This window comes from Malania oleifera, chromosome 3 (genome assembly GCF_029873635.1).
Source record: "Malania oleifera isolate guangnan ecotype guangnan chromosome 3, ASM2987363v1, whole genome shotgun sequence".
NCBI lineage: Eukaryota > Viridiplantae > Streptophyta > Magnoliopsida > Santalales > Ximeniaceae > Malania > Malania oleifera.
In genome coordinates this window covers 50381723-50402728 of record NC_080419.1, presented here as the reverse complement: position 1 = coordinate 50402728, position 21006 = coordinate 50381723, and the positions used below count along the sequence as shown (strand labels likewise).

Sequence of the window (21006 nt, the reverse complement as noted above, 5' to 3'; positions counted from 1 at the left end):
AAGTGTGTGTGTGTGTGCGTGCCAAGTACTTTAGGAGCTAGTATAACTTGTGAAGAAAATCATCAAGACTTCCTTCAAAGTTAGTGGTGATTTCAGTAGTTGCTTGGACCATTACAAGTGCACAGCAGTTCCAATTGCAACTCAAAGCTTGATTAAGGTATTCCAAGGTATTCTCAATTTGTGGATACAACCGAGACAGCCAACGATTTATTTGGGTAAGATTGTTCATTTATTTAATCCTTAAATTGTTTAAAACCCTTGTTTAAAATCCCATAAGTTTCAGCCGCACAAAGCCCTCGAAATCAGCTTAATATTTCAAACCCGCCGCAGGTCAGGCGACTGATCTCAAAGAGATCAGTCGACCGCCCTTTGACAGCTCTCGGTATTTTGTCTGACATCTCAGACAGTCAACTGAGGTACTTCAGTCAGTCGACTGACCCTGCACTGACACCCCAGAATCCTGAGTTATAATTCATTAGGCGACTGAGGACTCTGTCTCAGTCGACTGACAAGCCACTGTCCCTCTTGAAAGCTGTTCTTAAACTTGTGTATTCCCATGCTTGAAACTCTGAACTCCCATGTTTTAAATATCATATCTGAGCTATTAGATTTCATTATTGTCACTTGCTAGCTTATAAATCAATATTTGGGAATATTGTTTTGCTAAGCCTAGAATTTAATTCTTGAAACATTGAAATAGCATTTTTTCCGCATTTTAACTTAATATCTTTCTGAAAGAATCAACTGGAACTTATTCCTGGATAGCATCATGCACCTTTTTAAAATCCTGGAACATGTGAAATATAGCATAGCTTATGTGTTTATGTTGGTTAACTGAATTCTTAAATTAAAGTGTCTTGAGTGTGTATGCTTACTTGTGAGGGTTGAAGTTGGTAGGACTAGGTCACCCATCCCCATCATATTTCATCTTGGGGGTGTTACTATCTTGTCCTGCATCAATTTTTTATGCAAAAAAAAAGAAGAAAAAAAAAAGTAAGCTTGCTGCAAGCCCAAAGAAAGAATGGAAGATCAGGCTATCTGTGGTGGCTTTGAGGCAAGTCAACAATGGCATATCTTGTCTATTTCAGTCAGTTCTAGCATTAGGTCTAATGGATCAAATTTTGAGCAGACTGACTAGTTTAGGCTAAGAGTTAAGTGTTATTACAAATTAACATTTTGCCAGAATTGAATAGTTTAATTAAGATACCTAATATATGTTATTCCACCGAAACTTTGTTTTGAAACACATTAATCACAAGTGGTTACACATTAGCTATGTTCAATGGTTGAATCTTACAGAAGTACTAGTATTGCTGCTGAATGCTGACTGCTTAGTGAAAAGGAATTGCTTTGTTCATTTCTTGTATAACTGTGAGTTATTCAGTTTGAAATAAATCTAGTCGTTCAAGTTGTTTCCATGATTTGATTCTGAATTTTGTTAGGAAATTGCATTTATTATGTTAAATGTTGTCGACTTTCATGTCTTTGGATTTGTATTTATGTAGGTTACAGATGCTCCGGAGATTCATTCCAATGGATTTCATGTCAAGTTTGATATCAGTGAGGGCCAGATTGGTTTTGTTTTGCCGACTGTAATAGCTCCCTGTGATATTAACTTGTTTAGAAGGTTGGTGTCCAGTGACACTGACCAGGTGGAGGAGCAGAACTGCTGGAATACTTGCATTGTGCTTCCATTTAGATCGAAATTATCTGAAGGATCTGCCATGAACAATATCGTATCTATGTTTTCAGATCTTCATCCGTCTTTGTTACTTTTCCTTCATCGCCTTGAGTGTATTAAGTTTAGGAACATGGTCAATGATTCACTAATTGTCATTAGAAAAGAAATTGTAGGAAACGGGATCATAAAGGTTTCACATGGGAAAGAGAAAATGAATTGGCTTGTCGTGTCACAGAAACTGCGGGCTGATGTCATTCGCCCTGATGTGCAAACAACAGAAATTGCCATTGCATTTACATTGAATGAAACAGATAATGCTGATTACAAGCCACATGTGGACCAGCAGCCTGCTTTTGCTTTTCTTCCACTTAGAACATATGGTCTAAAATTTATTCTCCAGGGTGATTTTGTTCTTCCCACATCCAGAGAGGAGGTAGATGGAAACAGTCCCTGGAACCAGTGGTTATTGTCAGAGTTCCCTGCTTTATTTGTCGGTGCTGTGAGGTCTTTTTGTGCCCTTCCTTGCTTTCAGGAGAATCCAGGAAAAGCTGTGGCAGCTTATATGAGCTTTGTTCCACTTGTTGGGGAAGTACATGGCTTTTTTTCTAGTCTTCCGAGGATGATTATTTCAAAATTACGCATTTCAAGTTGTTTGCTTCTAGATGGATATAATAATAACTGGGTTCCTCCATGCAAGGTTTTAAGAAATTGGAATGAGCAAGCTCGCTCTCTTTTACCGAACGACTTGCTTCATGAGCACCTGGGCCTTGGTTTCTTGGACAAAGATATAGTTCTGTCTGATGCTTTGGCAAGGGCACTAGGTATCGAGGAGTATGGGCCAAAAATATTACTCCAGGTTATGTCATCATTGTGCCATACTGAAAATGGCCTCAAATCTATGGGACTCGGTTGGTTATGTTCTTGGTTAAATGCTCTTTATACCATGTGCTCACATTATTCTGGACAATCCTCCCTAAATTGTGAGATGGAATTGGATGTCATAAATAATATGAAGAAAATTCCATTTATTCCTCTTTCAGATGGTACGTATGGCTCTGTTGACGAAGGTACTATTTGGTTACATTCTGATGCCTTCAGCAATGGGGAGCATGGATTGAAAGCTTTCCCAAATTTATGTGGTAAACTTCGGATTGTTAGTCCTGCCCTTTTTTCTGCAGCGCCTGTTGATAGCTCTTGCATGGCTGAGAGTTTAGTAGACCACCTCACTAGGATGCTTCATAAAATTGGTGTCCAACAGTTGACTGCGCATGAAATTGTGAAGGTGCATGTGTTACCTGCTGTATCTGCTGACAGAATTACAAATATGGACAAAGATTTGATGACAGAATACCTAGCCTTTGTCATGCTCCACCTACAATCTAGTTGCACCAACTGTCGTGTTGAAAGGGAATATATAATCTCAGAGTTACGAAATAAAGCTCTTATTATTACAAATCATGGCTACAAACGACCTGTTGAGGTATCAATTCATTTGAGTAAAGAATATGGGAATCATATCGATATAAATAAGTTGATTAGTGCAACAGATTTAAAATGGCATGAGGTTGATATCGCCTATCTGAAGCATCCTGTTACTGAGTCACTATCATGTGGGGTTGTGAAGTGGAGGGAATTTTTCAAGGAATTAGGCATCATTGATTTTGTACATGTAGTTCAAGTTGAGAAACATGTTGCTGATATGCCAAAAGTTATGAAAAATATGATCCAGGAAGGACACCTGATTTTCCCTGATTCAGTTGTTAGAGATTGGGAATCACGTGAATTGCTTGATTTGCTATCCCAACTCTCCTTGAATAGTGATAGGGAGAGGTGTAAGTATCTCTTGGAGGTATGTGATACATTGTGGGATGATTGTTTTAGTGACAAGGTTACAGGTTACTGCTATTTAAAATCCAGCGGGGATGTCAAACCCTTCAAATCTTCATTTATAAGCAGTATCTGTGATATTAGATGGATAGCTTCGAGTATAAATGATGAACTTCACTATCCTAAAGATGTATTTTATGATTGTGATACTGTGTGCTCTATTCTGGGTTTGACTGCTCCATATGCTGTACCAAAGGTTAGTTTGACAAACCACTTTGCTCAACTTCTTTAATTGTAGCATTAGATATAGCAGGATTTCCAAATCCGATAAAATCTCATTACTTTTAGGTCCCTAAACATCATTCTTTTTAATTTTTCTTATGTCAGTAAGATTGTTGTTATGTGTTACCGTATATTATTACCAAATGTTACTGAGCATATGTTGGTAAGGGCGCCAGCGATGGTCATTATAACATGTTATATATTATAAAACAAATGTGAGACCTATTGTTGTGTGGATTTCTCTCGTTACAACAAATATTTCTCCTCCTTTTTCTTTCTCTAACATGGTATCAGAGCAACACAAAAACCATAAAGCTGTGATCATCATCATAGATTCCTCATGCTCAAACCTAAACAACATCATGACCCTCATTGGATTGGGGACACTCACTTGGCTCAAGAGTATCCCAGCCTTTTTTGTTTGTCTATCCTTCATATGCTCTGATCTTTTACTTTCCTTTTTTTTTTTTTTTCTTTTTTTTTCACGAGTGGGCACTGGGCAGTTGTGGGTTTTTTGCAAGACAAATGATTTTGTCCTTTCTCACATAAAGCTGAGCAACCTTGTCCTTTCGAGGTCTGCCTCAGACCATTTGCCTTATTTTCTTGATTGCGAAGGGCTTTTTAGATGGAAGACTCCTTTCACATTCATGAATACTTAATTGAGGGTGGACCTCTTAGAATTCGTAAAAGGGAGATGGGATTATTCCAAAGCGAAAGGGAATATCCCTTTTCCCTGGTTGGGAATTTGCGTGGATTGTAATGCATCTTAAAATTTGTTAGCAAATGATAAGAATAATAAGGACATGATGAAAGCCAAGAAATTGGTCGTTACTGGAAGAGATTTTGTTGGTGACAAGAGAGTGCTCTTTGGAAGATTAAACTGTACATTTTTTTATATATAATGGACTTTATTAGAAAGAGACAAGAAAAGAAGGTAAAACAAAAGAAATGAAAGACAAGGAGGACTAGGAATCCTCCAACAAATCAATGAAAACACATGAAAACAAAAATAAAAATATCTACAATGCAACTTTGATGAGCTATCAACCAGGTCCAAAAGCCTCTCTCAAGTGGCAACTCAATGAGCTCTTCTTTCTCAATAAACTTTGATTACTCCTCTTATCATGGAAGAGCCTACTGCCACATTCTCCTCAATTGGACATATACTCTAGGAAACACTCATTGAAACTGATCCTGAGCATTCTTTAGTATACATGAACTAAAAAGGAGTACATGAAGTTGTCTAGTGATGTTGGACTGGACTTTGAAGATAAATGTCAATGTAGGCAGTTAGTTAACAAATTGGTGTACTTGAATGTCGCTAGAGCTGACAAATATTTTGCAGTGGGGGTGGTGAGTCAATTTATGGAAAATCTCAAACAACCACATTTGTTGGATTTTGCGGTATCTCAAAGGCTCTTCTGGCTAAGATTGACATATACATGTAATAGAAATCGTGAGATAGTGGGATACTCTAATGCAGATTGGGCTGGTTCTATTGATGATTGAAGGTCTACTATTGGATATTGTACATATGTGGGTAGTAATGTTGTTACCTAGTGTAGGAAGAAACAGACTACTATGGCAAGATCTAGAGCTCAAGCAGAATTTTGAGCTATGGCTCATTCTGAGTGAGCTTATGTGGCTGAAGTCTCTAATGTCAGATATGGGATTCTTGGTAACGAAGCCAATAGATATGTTTTGTGATAATCAAGGTGCCATTCATATTGTGAGCAGTTCATTGTATCATAAGAGGACAAAGCCCATAGAAGTTGACTGTCTTTTTACGAGGGATGCTGTGTAGAAAAAGGTCATAAGGACTCCCTTTGTGAAATCTTTGGATCAGTTGGGCAATGTTTTTACAATGCCTTTATTTTAGCCTGTCTTGTCTAATGGTTGTTACAAGATGAGGTTAGGTGATAAACTTATACACCCCCAACTTGAGGTGGTGTGTTAGAAGAGAATATGCTATTTTAGTAATTAGGTTGTGTTAATGGGGAATTTTTTTTTTCTGTAAGATTTTATTATTAATATATATAAGAGGGTAGGCATGGAGCTATATGTAGACTCCAGGAAACTGCCAGCCAAAATTTCCTCTTTTCTCTTCTTCTCTCCTCCATCTCTAAGTGCACAACATAACTCAATATCAGTAAAGTGTTAAACAAATAAAAAAAGTCACAAAAGAACCCAAAAGTAGAAGATTGACCTTCATTTGTTACGGATGTTTCACAATATATTTGATGATTCTTCAAATTGTTAATGCTTTTTGTACAAAGTTCAAGCACATAAAATTTTATTTAAATCATGAGACTAATTTAATGGAGTTCTTTGAAGTTCTCGACATTTTGTGTGAGGAGGAACTATCATTCTCCACAATTTCCTTAAAAGTTTTACAAAAAAAGGTACGATATTTAGCTTTTATATTAGAGAATTTTGGAACTCAAATTTAAATTTCAATGAAATTGCCCCATTGTTAAATTTTCTAGTTCATAAAAAGTTATGAATTTCAATAAAATTGAACATAACGTGGAAATTTTTAATGAAATTTTGTAAATCAAAATTCAGGAAGGTGGTGGAAAGCAAAAATTTGGATTGAATTTTGACAAATTTGTGGAAACTAAGACCATGGTTTGCCAAGACAGCGGATCAAATAGAAGCTTAATCTCGGAAGGAACCTTAGCTCTCCAGATACGATAAACATGATCAAATTGAGCAAATTAGTCAATCAACTGAAAATATAAGTCTTTACAAGTGAACGCTTCAGAGCCATCCAAAGTAACCCTACAGCATCTTCTAGAAGAAACACAAAGGATCCAAAAAATTGTGTGATAGTGAGAGCTCAACAGCCTTTGGAAGGTTCCTTCAAAAATGAAATCCAAGAAAACAAGTCTCCTTAAACAATTAAGAAAGAGAAATGTTTTCCCCTAATGCTAGAGTAGCATACACATGTTTTATGGTGAAATGTGAAAACTATACTTAAAGTGATGTTTACTAGATTTCTGTTTTACTAATTTGTTGATCTTGTACCTCCCCTATGTCGACATCAGGTTTTGAAAACTCATTTGGGTAGCCAACATTTTGGTGACTGTTTACAAACCAAATAAGTATAGAGAACCAAACCATTGGTTCTTTAACTTGTTCGTTTATTTATAAAAATTTTAATTTTTGAAAAGGCAAAATAAAGGAAAACTTTTTGAAAAGAGATTAGATTCAAGAGTATGTTTGTGAATAGAGAAGGTAATATTTTAAATATATTTTTATTGGAATTCAAAGAGTTGGCACCTTAAAACACCACCCACCCATTCCATGAATGGTTATTATGCTTACCTTGTTTATGTGTGTATCTCCCCTTTTGAAAGAAAATTTATAAAAGAAAATGTTTGAATTTCAAAAAAATATTAAAAATCATTTTTAAAAAATGGGCGGTCAACCCTCTGCAAAGGCTGGTTGACCGCCCTTTGCAACTTTTTATTCCATTGTCTATTAATTTCGGAAAACTTTCTGCTCTTAACCCATTGAAAAGGCTTTCGTCGGATCCATGCAGAGGACTGAGCCTTATGAGAATCCTACTATTTGATTGCCTCTTCAAAATGAAGATACAAACATGCAAATAAATATAAAATGAAGAAAAGAAGAAAGAAGGGCTTTTGTTTTTTGTTTGTGTGTGTATGTGCGTGTGTTTAATATGGTTGGATTTACAAAGTAGACTGCCTACATATCCTTGAAAGAGGAATCAAGCCATCTATAGTTCCCAAAAAAATGTTTTTAATTCAATTTTAAAGACATTTTTGGGATTGTTTGATTGAAAACTCTTGAATTTGCATGATTTTGATTTCTTTATAAGGAAAACCATAAAAGCCAACTTGAAAAACTCTCATTTTAATTTTTAGATAAGAGACCTTTTAATTCATTCAATAGTCACATCATGAATGGTTCATTAAAAAGTTAAATTTTCTAAAAAGACATTTTTGGTTTCTTTGGAGGAGAACCATAAAACCAATTTAAGAAAGTGTGGATTTTTGGAGGGAGAACCACAAATCCGCCTTGACATTTATTGAAAAAAAATTGGAGAACATCCAAATGTCATTTCATGGATGTATGACTTCAAAATATTTTGAAAAATTTGTGAAAGTATGGGAGCTTTTATGAAAACATCACACAAATTCATTTGTTTTGATAAAAAGTTGGTTTCTTTATAGAGAAAATCATGAAAACTTCTGATAGAAGTCTATCAGATTTAATCACATATGCTCTACCATGTGTAGAGACTCCAGATTATTTGAAATCCAGAAGGAAATCAGGAGAAGGTGCAGGAAATAGCACTCTTGGGATTTGGTGGTCGATGCTTGCAGGGGCTGATCAACCACTTGCATGAGCCGGTTGACCGCCTGGATGTGCACTTCCAAACAAACATGAAATTTTGACTTCTAAACATAGATTTTCCCATAAAATCAAGATAGAAACATGTTCTATGATTCCTAACATGCATTTTCAATATAGATTAATGGAGAAATCGTAAAGCATTAACCATTATATTCAAAGAAAGATCAATATGCTTCAACATGCCAAAATTCATCAAGTGAATGGAAATGAATGAAGTAGAGGATTAGACACTAACATCTTTGGAAAATAAGCCTTTGTAGATCAAATGGGAGACACCCTCACTTCAAATCACACTCCAAAACCTCTTTCAAAGGAAGAAAAGTGTGGTTCTCTCTCTTTTCTTTCCTTCAAACAAAATCTCTTTTGATCCTTCGAAAAACTTTGAAAACCTTACCTTGCCCCCACTTGGACGTTCCCTAAACTACCAACTGCCAACTGCCAATGGCGGAAGTTGATAGATGGCATCAGAAAGGCACGTGACAACCCAAAAATCCCCAGCCAATCAGAGGAAAACAACTCAATATTTTGAATATTGACAAGGCTGGCCAACTGCCTATGGGTGGCACCAAGCATTAAATTTGGAGGGAAGGCCGATTGATCGCCCTAAATTGACTGCCTAGTGAGAGTTTTATTTTTTCTCTTTACTTTTCCTTTGAATTTTGATGTCTCTGTTTAGGTTAAAATTTGTTTGATCAAAAAATGACCATCAACAACCTCATTATTCATTGTTAGAGGGTTAGTTGTTGCCCTAGATTGCATTTGATTATATTTCCCTCTACAAAGAGGATTCCAGTTGTATGAAATTGTTACGACTACAGGATGGAGGGGTTTGGGTAGTTTTTGAATAACTTATTGTTCTACGTATTTTTCTTTGATACAGGTGAGGAATGTAAAGTTGTTAAGTGATATTGGGTTTAAGACTCAAGTAACTGTTGACAGTGCTCTGGGGATTCTTCAATTGTGGAGAAGATCTGGGGCCCCCTTCAAGGCAAGGTAGTACTATCGTAATGTTTTGATCCCTAGCATTTTTTTTCTGTACTCTTTTTCACAATGTTTGTATCTCTGGCATTTCTTTCAACTTTTTTTTTTTAATAATTTTTAAGCATGGCATGTCAATTATTGATAGCCATTTTTTCTAAGTGGCTATTGTACTGGCAAAAGGTAACCTCACATTTTGTTTTTCACAACATCATGGTTGTTTTTTTGTTAAACAATGAAAATTTATCAGAGAGGGCATAATGCACAAGAAGAATAAAACAAAAAAGGGAGAATAAAAGCTCCCTTTACATCAAAAGTGAAAAATTAAAAGTTTTGCAGTCTAAGCCCCAAACCAAACTCAACGCAAAATGGCACACCCTGCTAGCCTAACAAAAGGATCCACATTGATACCTAAACTCACCAAACCACTATTAGAGCTCATATGCTTTCTTAAAGATTTGTAAGATAGTCAACATGTTAGAGAAGCAACCTTCATTATCTGATAGGAAGAGAATAGTATCATTTGCAAACTGAAGTCGCAAAATGGTGCAGTCCTTGTTACCTACCTTAGTCCCCTCCACCATCCCTCTTATCTACACCTCTCTCAACCATTCAACTCAAAGCATCCACCACAATGGTAAAAAAAGAAAAGAAGAGGGAGCATCTTCTTGTCTTAGAACCATAGACACACGAAACCAAGACTTAGCCTTACTGTTTACTAAAGACACCCTCTAGTCCATTTCCCCCACCTTAGATGAAAACCTTTTTCTACACATAAGCTTATCCAAAAAACTCTTGACTGACCCTATCATAATCTTTTTCAAAGTACAATTTCAACACAAGCCCCCCTCTCTTTTTCCTTCAAGCTGAGCCTCCTCCACCACCTCATTAGCTATTAGGGCAGTATCTAGAATTTGTCTATTACCTGTAAAAGCACTTGAACTAACAAAGATAGTTGTCCTCTAGGACCATAGCTAATCTACTAGAAAGCACCTTAGCCAAGATCTTATAAACATTAGAAGCCAAACTAATAAGTCTGTAGTCCTTAATCTTAACAACACCTTTTTTTTTTGGGCACTTAGGTGATAAAGTTAGAAATTGTAGTCCTCCCTACAACTATATTATCAAAGAATTCAATAAAAACTTAAGGATATCACCCTTTAAAATCTCCCAACTTTCCTTTAAAAAAAAAAAAGGCCATTGTAAAGCCATTTGGTTCAGGAGCCTTTTCTCTATCCATTTAAAAAATTAATCCTTTGATCTCCTCTTCCTCAAAAGGTCTCTCTAACCAAGCAGCCATATCAGCTGATGAACACCAACCCAATCCCTCAACCATGATTCTTCCGTCATCCTCATGGAAGAGGTTCCTATAGAAATTTGTAGTCAAACTCCTAATATGACCAGGTTCCTTGTTTTTCTCCTCTTCCCCACCCCCAACCCCCCCCCCCCCCCCCCCCCCCCCCCCGCGGGGCCGGAAAAAAAAAAACCCCAAAACACCATCCTCAATTTCTTTAATAAGATTCCTTCTTTTCCTACTAGTTTCCACCTTATGGGTTCCAATCCCCATATTTAACCCAATTCATTCTAGATTTCTTTCTCCAACTCATCTCTTCCCTACAGACAACTTGTTCAAACTCATTGGACAACTGGACTTGTCTACAGACATGTTCCTCAGAAAGAGGACAATCCTCAGCGAATCTATCAATCACACCCATTTCCTCAAGAATACCTTTCTTCCTAGAATTAACATCACCAAAAATCCCCAAATTCCAAGTCTTAAATTTTTCTTTCAAATACCTCAATCTTTTTATCAAACAAAAACCTTCCCAACCTTCCACAGTGCACCCTCCTCACCAAATCCTAACCTGATTCTGAAAATTAGGATGGGTCAACAACATATTGTCAAATCCAAATGGAGTAGGAACCCATTTAACAGAACTAATTCAAGATTCAAAGGACAATGGTCTGAAATCACTCTAGGAAGTACTCCTTGAATAAGTGGGAAATGAATCTTCCCAATCAGTGGTAAACAGAAACCTATCAATTCTAGTAGCTGCTAATCTATTATCCTTGGCAGACCAAGTAATTGGGCATTCGAGAGTGGAATATCTCCCAGATAACACTCCCTTATAAAATTATCAAAACTCCTCATACTAGAGGTAATCCTAAGGCCTCCCTATTTCTTACTAGAGGATCTTATGACATTAAAATCCCCCACTCCCCCTGAGCACAACCTATAGACTGCAACTAATTCCTTCCACAAAAACATTTGTCAAACAGGGGATGTTTGGTCCATAAAGTGAGGTAAATCACCTTGGCCCTTTTCTTTAACATCCAAAAAAACAGACACAGAGAGGGAACCAATAAGAACATCTATTTTACTAAGAAACCTAATGTCCAAAATAATGACAATACCCCCTGAGGACCATGTGGAAGCTAACCAAACCCAATCTTTAGATTCCCAAACACTTCTAACAAGAAAGCCATCAACCACCTCTAGTTTGGTCTTTTGAATCATAACAACATCTCGGGCAGCCTTTCTTCTCATTATACAATAAGCGGGAAGAAAAAGAAAACCTTTAGTGCCTCCCTCAACCAGTTTTGGGAAGTGACAGATTTTAGTGTTACTTGTGGAGAGAATTTTGGTGGATGTCAACACCCTCTAAAAATTTTCTAAAATTTGTGAATTCTTTTTGTGAAAATATCCAAACAAGGAATTTAAATTTTAAAAAAATTATTTTTAATGCATTTTGCAAATGAAATACCTCCTTATGAAGTACCATATCCAAACTAACCCTTAGGGCCCATTTAGTTGTGGAAATCATTTTCAATTTCCCATATTTTTAGTTTCAAAGATTTATAAAAAAATTCGGCTTATTTTCCAAGATTTGTATTAAGAAGGTTAAAAAAAGAAGAGTTTGTTTAGTTGTGCAAAACAGCTTTTCATTTTTTATTTGTAGATTTCAAAATAATTTCAAAAAAAAAAAAAACTTGTTTTTTGATTTTCCAAAAGATTAATTTTTTTTTTTTATCAGCTAAGAGAAATTATGTAAAACAAGGCATCAAGGGGATGCCTCCCAAGTATGAATAAACAACGAGAGAGAAACATCCCTTACTATAAAGTACCGGAAATCAAGGATTACAAAAGGGTCCCTTTCAACTGGCCCAGAATGCCAGCTAGATATCATAGTAATCCAATGGTCCATGACAGCTTGAACAGGAGAGATCATTCCTTCAAAGGCTCTTCTGTTCCTCTCTCCACACTGCCCAGAAAATAGCAAGGGGAATGAGGGAAAGAGCTCTTCTCCCTTCCTTATTTGATCTGATCCTTTTCCAAGCTCACAGTTCACCTCCCATTGTAGCTGCAGTGACCCACTTCTGATTTACAATGGAGATGGCTAAGTTCCACAAAAATCCAAATCCAAGTGATAAATCCATAATTCCAAATACTACCTTATATAATTTTCCAAAAAATTATATGAGGTAGTATTTCGGATTATGGAGTTTGGGGCTTGGATTTGGATTTATGTTCTAAAAGAAACTCAATATATAATCCACACAAATCAAAGTCCAAGATAAGAATTTCATGCTCCTATATGCAAAGTAAGAAGTCAAAAGTCTTGAAAATAACAAAAATATGTTTTTCAATTTTCCTTTATAAATTTAGAAAGTTGGAAAACAAGGTGGCATTTTTCTAACTATTTGAAAAATTAGAAATGGAATATAAAACTATTTACACAAGCAAATATTGTAAAAACTTTTATTATTGTTTGTTTATTTTTTATACAAATGTTGTGAAACTAAAATATTCACTAACTTTTTTTTTATAATTCATTGGAAAATTAAAATAGACAATGAAAACTGTTTTCTAATAAAATTATTTTTTTACCAAAAAAAAAAAACCTGCTTTGTGCAACTAAATGGGCCCTTAAAATTTCTTCCATTATGCTGGTCTCCTTTTAGTATTTTTCCATGGGAGGGATGCTGCTCTTGCATGGACCTGTAGGCCTACTGTATACAATTTTTGTAGAAAAACTTTCTGTTTTTGACAATTATCTGTTGTGTGTTTATTATACTTGAAATTTAAGCTCATTAATATCAGTAACCATATGTCTGATGGGATTGTCTACATTTCCTTCCTAGTGAATGAGCGGATCTCCCATTTGCTGGTTGAAAGAATTCCAAGCTGCTTCATCATTTTCTTCATGTTCTCTTTCGGAGATGTCTTAGCTGCTAACTGGAACTCTGCCACTTCATCTATTCCCTCACGCTCATTTCCAAAGAATCTCTTCTTCCTCACACGTCATCTTGTCATTCTTCTCAATCATTTTCTTCATCTTCAACGTACTCGTGTTAATTCCTTTTTTTTTTTTTTAAACCTCTCTGTCAAAATATTCGGCATCTTGGAAATCATCTGTTTATCACATTTTTTCAGAAACGTTAAATCATGGTGATCCAAAGAATTTCTTTGAGGCTCAACCTGGATGTTTGAAGTAGATTTCCCATGTTAAATACATTTCTCAGGCACTTGTTTTCATATTAACTGAGAGCAAGCTCTACATGCAGAACCTGGGGTGAAAAGTTTTAGAATCCATAAAACAAATCTTTTCTAATAATTGATTAGGCATATATAATTTTTTATAAAATAAAAAATATGAAAAATCCTACGATTCTTTTCTTTGACCTACAAGTTTGCTATGCTAAAATTTGGATGGACTTTGAAGCCACTGGTCCACAATGCACTTCTTTGAATACTTCCTGGGAACTCTTCTGCTCCAATTCAATACTGAATTTGGTTCTTTTATAGGATGATTGTTGATTAGTTGTATGCATGACGGCCCAAGTATTCAAATTGTCACCCTTGCATGTTTCTTTCACTCTTCTACCTCAGTTTTAAGGGGTTTTTGATGCCTCACCTCACTTTTTACCTCAAAAAATTTTGGAAGCAATCTTGTCTTGAGGGAGTTTTCTAATTGCTCCTTGAGAAAAGTGTTCTGCTCTAACATAAATTAAATGGGCGACAGCTTTACAACCTTGCTGCGTGAGTGTATGTCAGTGATCTTTATCTGGTTTCACACAGTCCAATATGATTGCAAACAATGTAACTTTTTTCAGTAAATCATTTCTATTTTTATACCTGGCTTCTGCATTTTTTGTAGATGTGCACTGTTGCTGTTGTTTTAGTTTTGTAATTTGTTTTTTAATAAAATTTTTAAAAGACCATCCTCATCTCAATGCCCCCTGGTTTTTCCTTTTCTTGACAGCATATCACAAATGTCCAAATTTTACACATTTATTTGGAATGAAATGACTAGTTCAAGGCAGAAAATTATGAGAGAGTTCTGTTCAGGACCTTTTATATTTGTTCCATATACATCCGGTTCTCAGCATGAGGATGTTGTATCTGGCATGTTTTTGCCCCCCGAAGAGGTATATTGGTATGACTTAACTGGTTCAAAGGATCAGTTGGAGGTCAATTTGCAGCACAGATTTATAGGCGCAGCAAATTCTCCCTTAAACAAGACATTGTGCAATGTATATCCCGGGCTTCATGATTTTTTTGTGAATGAATGTGGAGTACAAGAGATCCCCTCTTTCCGTAGCTATCTTCAGTTTTTGCTACAGTTGTCCTCTATAGCTTTGCCATCACAAGCTGCTAATGCAGTAAGTTACTAAATTTGAAGCAGTCTATGTTTCAATTTCCTGAAGGATTCATTACCACCTCAATACATTTTTCCTTGTCTCAGGTCTTCCAAATTTTTGTGAAGTTGGCTGATGGACTGAAATCTGGATTTGCAAGTTCTGAAGATACTATTTACTTGAAAGAATGTCTTTTAAAATCAGAATTTACGGTCCTCCCCACTATAACAGATAGGTGGGTTTCCCTCCACCCATCTTTTGGCCTTGTGTGTTGGTGTGATGATGAGAAATTGAGAAAAGAATTTAAGAATTTGGACAATATTGATTTTCTATACTTTGGCAAACTTGATGAGAAAGAGATGGTTCTGGAAGGAGTGTGTATCCTCTTGCAAGCACTGGGCATTCCTGCCCTTTCTGAGGTAAGATCATCACCCCTCTTTCCTACTTGCTCATTCTGCTTGTGCACATATGCATGGGTTGGGGGAGTGAAAAGTTAGACATGTGCAGCTCAGGTGGGTTATTGTTAGTCAAATGTGCATTCTTTAAAGCTTTGAAAACAGTTTCTCAAACATATCCATTTGGGTTTAGAATATGTTTATTTTACATGCATCTTGAATATGTACGAGTAAAACTGCTCATTTTTCTTGATATTATTGAGATTTAAAATGAGGGTGAGCCTTGGGTTATTGTAAGGTTGTTATGCCCAAATTTGAAGGTCGCACTTTAAGGAAATAGTATCTCCAAATTTGGAGGTAAGGCTGTGTATTGCATATGCTCCCCAAACTCCTGATCTGGCGTGGGAGCCTTGTGCACTGAGTTTTAAATTGATTTTGAAGATTTTAACAATTTTTACTTGCATTTATGCAAATAAGAAACACTTCGTGAGTTTTTGTGAACTGAAAATTTTATTAGATGCTAAATTTATTTGTTTCAAGCGAAAGGTACATCAGGATGCTATTGTTCATCAATTATAATTTTTGTACTGATTTGAGAGTACTTTTCATGTTTTCTTTGTAGGTTGTAATTCGAGAAGCAATATATTATGGTCCAGCAGACAATAGCTTCAAAGCTTCATTGGTGAACTGGGCTCTTCCTTATGCTCAGCGTTACTTATATAATGTACACCCCAACAAATATTCACAACTCAAGCTATCTGGCTTTGAAAATTTGTGTCATCTACAAATTATTGTCGTTGAAAAGTTGTTTTATAAGAATGTTATAAAGAGATGCAACATTGCATCTAACAAGCGATTTGAATGTAGCTCTCTTCTGCAGGTTTGTATTTTCCAATGGAATAATTGGATTACTCATTACTCATCAAGTGTCTCTGATAGTTTGCATAATTAGTAATATTGATTTGACTGTATTATATACTAACATGACCATCTGTATCTTAATTTTGACAGGGTAACTTCTTATACACAACCAGGGAGTCGGATTCTCACTCAGTATTTATGGAGCTTTCTCGTTTATTTTTTCATGGTCTTCCCGAATTACACTTTGCGAATTTCCTTCATATGATCACAACCATGGCAGAATCAGGTTCCACTGAGGATCAAACTGAATTTTTTATCCTGAATAGCCAAAAAATTCCTAGGCTTCCTGATGAAGAATCAGTTTGGTCCTTTCCATCTCTGCTGTCACCGGTGGTGAATGCACAGACACTCCTAGAAAGTTGTGGTTCGACATTAGTCAATGATTCCAATCCATTAAGATCTAATGAGAAACCAAGAATCAATTCAAATTGGCCACCTGCAGATTGGAAAACTGCACCAGGTTTCAGTTATGGTCGTTCAAATGGTCTTAAGACTGGGGCAGCAATTCAGCAGCCTAGCAGCATCTCACCAAAAGAAGGGCATGATTATGAAAGTATTGTCGTGCAAGATATGAATGCCAATTGCACTATTGAAGATGATTTAGCTGCAAATTTGACGGGAGTGAATTTTACACATATGGAAACATTGGAGCAGCAGCCTGGTGATGCTTGCAGTCTAACCAATTTTAGCACAGATTTTGTATTTGAACCTCCTGTTGTAGTTCCAGACACAAGCTCACCTAAATTTGTCCAGAGAGATCAGCTTTCTTTTGGCACATCTGGTGGAAAACAAGCGTGGTTGACTGGGAGACTGGGAGAGTTTGTTGCTTTCAACTACTTCTCCGGGACAGTTGGCGAGAAAATTGTTAATTGGGTCAACAAAGACAATGAGACTGGCTTACCCTATGATATTGTGATAGTGGATGAAGAGAAGAGCATGGAATTCATAGAAGTTAAAGCAACCAAATCTGCTAGGAAGGATTGGTTCAATATATCACCGAGAGAATGGCAATTTGCAGTTGATAAGGGTGAATCTTTCAATATAGCACATGTTCTCTTATCGAGTACAAATGCTGCGAAAGTCACAATATTTAAGAATCCCGTAAAACTATGCCTGCAAGGCCAGCTGCAATTGGTTGTTATGATGCCAAAGCAGCAGAAGGAAATTTCCATGGTTAGCTGAAAAGTTGCTGAATTTACAGGAGTCTGCTGTAGGATTTTGTTATGATTCTAATTGGAATGCATTTATTGGATGCCTTTGCGTGGAATCTTCTTAATGAAGGCTCCAGTCAACATTTGACACCGCAGGATTGTTTTTCCAACAATGCCTCCAGTCGGCATGTGGGTAGGAGAAGACACTTATTTGATGCTGTTTCTTTTGAGCATAGGCTCCAGTCAACATCAGACCATAGTTTTTGTGGCGATAAGATGTATAGAGCACTTCTCAAAATTTATACCAATAGTTATAAACTTCACAACATTTTTTACAGCATCAGCTTCTTAGTTCTTTAAATCAGTGACATCTTGGGGGGCAGCTGATGAAATGTAATTACGATTTGTACAGTATTTTCCTGAAGATGTAGGGGCATGAAGCTACTAATGAAATGCCATTGTTAGAAATGAATGGATTTCAAATTATATTCGTGTTTATATTTTCGGTGGTTTTTGTTATTTAAACAGAACTCCATCTGAACGCCTACTAACCAGGAACCAAGAATGTAATTGAGTTCACAATCTTGTCATTATTTTCAGTAAAACAGTTTTTGTATTCTAGTTACGGATGCTCTGTTTCGGTCTGTCATTTTCCATGTACATGTATATTCAATATGCATTAACAGAGTGAATTGTTGTTGAGATTCTGATCTAGAGGGGTAGATTTTCACTAGGCTCTAAGGGGCCATATGGCTTGCCGTATCAAAAACATTCTGATGTAATAATATTTTTTAGAATCTCATTGTTGGGAATGAGATGCCTCGTATAGGAATAATTCTAGTTGAATCAATGTACGCAGGATATCGATCAGTGTTGATAGGCATTTTAACAATATTGTTACAATGTATATGAAGAATAACTATTTTTCAATACTAAAACCTATTGTTAATACTTAATATGTGTCATCAAATTAAATTCGTATTCCAATATTTTCAACCATCCCAAATGATTCCAACGCATAAAAATCTAATTCATCTAATTTGTCAATCCATGCACAAGGAAGCAGATGAGTTGTCAGGGTTTATTCGACCAATGGAACTGTTGTGCGTTGAGATATATTAAGGACATATAGAGCAGCTTGGTCACCAAAAAAAAAACAATAGAAAAGAAAATGGACTCGTGAGAATAGGATTTCCATAAAATTTATCTGTGGAAGAGGGAGAGAGTCGTCCATGTCTTGTAAGAATTTTTACATTTTTAAAAATGTAAATATTTTTCACTAGAACAGATTCAATCAGACATGGAAATATGGATCCCATAGATTCCTATGGTTAAATAAATGTGAAATGAGATATTATCAATGTCATACTTTTGGAAATATTGAAACGATCTAATCACTATAAATATGGTCACTCGCTATTAGGTTCTTAATTTGAATAGGATGAGAATAATGCAATGACTAAGAGTATGTTTAGGAGTTTATTTTGGATAGTATCAATGTGAATCACGTGTGTCTGCATGGCACAGGATTTAACTGTTAGATTTTTAATTTTTTTAGTAGGTATTTTTAGTAATTCTATTTTCCTGTACTCATTTGAGTTGTGTTTTAGTTTTGTCAATTGTAAGGGTGAGCGATAGGCTGATTCGACCAATTTGGTTAATTGACTGAATTAACCAAATTTTTTTCAGTTAAGAATTTTATGTAATCGAGCCAACTGAATTATTGTTATTAACAATCATTACCCAATCGAATCAAATTTTCGATTAATTCAGTTAGTTAACCGAATTTAACGGAACCAGATTTGGGAAAAGCAAAGTCAGTATATGGCAGATCCTTAGTAATAACCAGTAAGGCGAGGGTGAATTAGCCACGACGAGGATGAGGGTGAAGTCTCGACACGGGAGCCTGGACAGTGGAGTGACTCAAGTAACGAACAAAAACAGACTTGAATAGCCGAAGGCTGCAACAGACGGAGTGGCGGAGTGTGAGTGTGCGACCGCCGCCTGTTCCACCGCCGCGCTGGAGAGTGGAGTGGGAAATTGGATTTCGAATCCTAAAATGAAATCCCGCATCCCCGGTTCCCCCACAAAATGAAATCCCCCATTCTCGGCTTCTCGCACGGTTACAGTCTTACAGATTATATATTATTTATATATAATTTTTTAATTATTATTATACAATTCGATGAACCAAAATCAAAATAAACCCAAATCAAACCGAAAATCGAAAACCAATTTTCCACCAAAAATAAAATCGAACCAAATCGACTGAATTAGTTCGATAAATTCAATTAATTCGGCGCAAATTAATTGCCAATTCGCTTCTTTAAAAAAAAAAAAAATCAAGTATTGTTTTATTCTTTTACGTCTACATGTGGATTCAATGGGGAACCTGGTGCCAAAGTAGACAAATATTTCCATTCATAATGATTTTTTTTGAAAATTCGTGAATCATTCTGTGTTTTTCAACGAAAATCTTTTCCACGAGTTTTGCATGTAGGTGCTTAAGAAAATATTTTGCAAAATGATCTTGCGATGCCAGATTTTGCAGGATGATAAAGTGATTTTTAAATAGCCAAATCTCGCAAGATCATATTCCACGGTTTTGTATTATTTATGTCTAAAAAAAATTAAGATGGATGTGTATGAATTAAGAATTGCGGAGATTGGTAATGCGGAGGATTGAGAAAGGCGCATTGGAGGAAGATTTCCTGGTCGGGCTAGATCGAAAGTTGCCCATTGTCAATAGTCAATTTTTTTACCAAACAAACTCTAACCTAAATGAATTAATAAAAAATAAAGAGAAAAGAGCAAAACTACTCTTAAGCGGTCGACCGAACTCCCTTCAAAACTAGCTGTTGGCAAGAACCTGTAGGCCGTCAATTGGCCCTTCAAGGTGTTCGACCAGCTTGCGACCAATTCAAATTTTTGTTGTCTCCATATGATTGGCCGGATATTTTGAACCAACCACGTGTTCCATTAATGTCACATGTCAACTTCCGAGAGAAATGTAGTTAATATGTGATAGTTATTAGTAGTTATTTTTAAATTTAAATTTTCAAATTCAAATTTGAAAATAGTTCTCTCCCTCAGTTGAAGGTATATAAAAGGACATCCTTAAGGAGATTTTAGGATAAGTCGAAAAGAGGGAAAAGTGAGAATTTTAAAGAGAAATTTGTGAGTCTTGAGAAAATCTTCATTTGAAGAAGAGAAATCATACTTTTCTTCTCTTGAATGAGACTTTTAATTTGCAATGCGAAATGAGGGTTCTTCCACTTGATCTACAAAGGATTCTTCTCCAAAAAGATTAGTGTCAAACCCTTTACTTCGTTCATTTCTATGCACGTGTGTTTCTTTGAACATTATGATTTTGTGCTTCATGATTGCTCTACTTTCCTATGTCCAAATTGCATGTTAGGGATTATAGAAAATGCTTCAAGGCACATTACAATGTCGTTTTTCTTAAAACGTTATTTGCCCCCACCAGTTCGGTGTGCATTGAGTCAGCAAATACGTTTCCAAGATGCAGTGAAGCCCAGAATATAGTTCTGATATCAGTTTGTTTTCGTTATACACAAACGAAAAGTTGATCACAAACACCCTTAGAAGAATCTAAAATAAATTTCTGGAATTTTATTTATACAGAAAACAAAACCTAGATTTGAAGAAGATATAAATTGGGAAATTTTATGTGAGAAAAGAGAATGAGAGAATGATGAATTTTCTATATAATTCTTCGAGTGAATTC

General features: G+C 35.9%; 1 protein-coding gene across 2 annotated transcripts in view; it reads left to right on the top strand.

The window, feature by feature from the left end:
* The window catches only part of LOC131151113 (protein NO VEIN), a 75560-nt gene extending 57600 nt beyond the window's left edge, over positions 1-17960 (top strand). For both annotated transcript variants that reach the window (XM_058102316.1, XM_058102317.1), the window contains 6 exons: positions 1506-3764; positions 9054-9166; positions 14416-14815; positions 14899-15210; positions 15809-16066; positions 16198-17960. In XM_058102316.1, coding sequence (XP_057958299.1) covers positions 1506-3764; positions 9054-9166; positions 14416-14815; positions 14899-15210; positions 15809-16066; positions 16198-17289 — 4434 coding nt within the window. In that variant the 3' untranslated portion in view covers positions 17290-17960. The remainder of the gene's footprint in view (positions 1-1505; positions 3765-9053; positions 9167-14415; positions 14816-14898; positions 15211-15808; positions 16067-16197) is intronic.
* The last annotated feature ends 3046 nt before the right edge of the window (positions 17961-21006 follow it).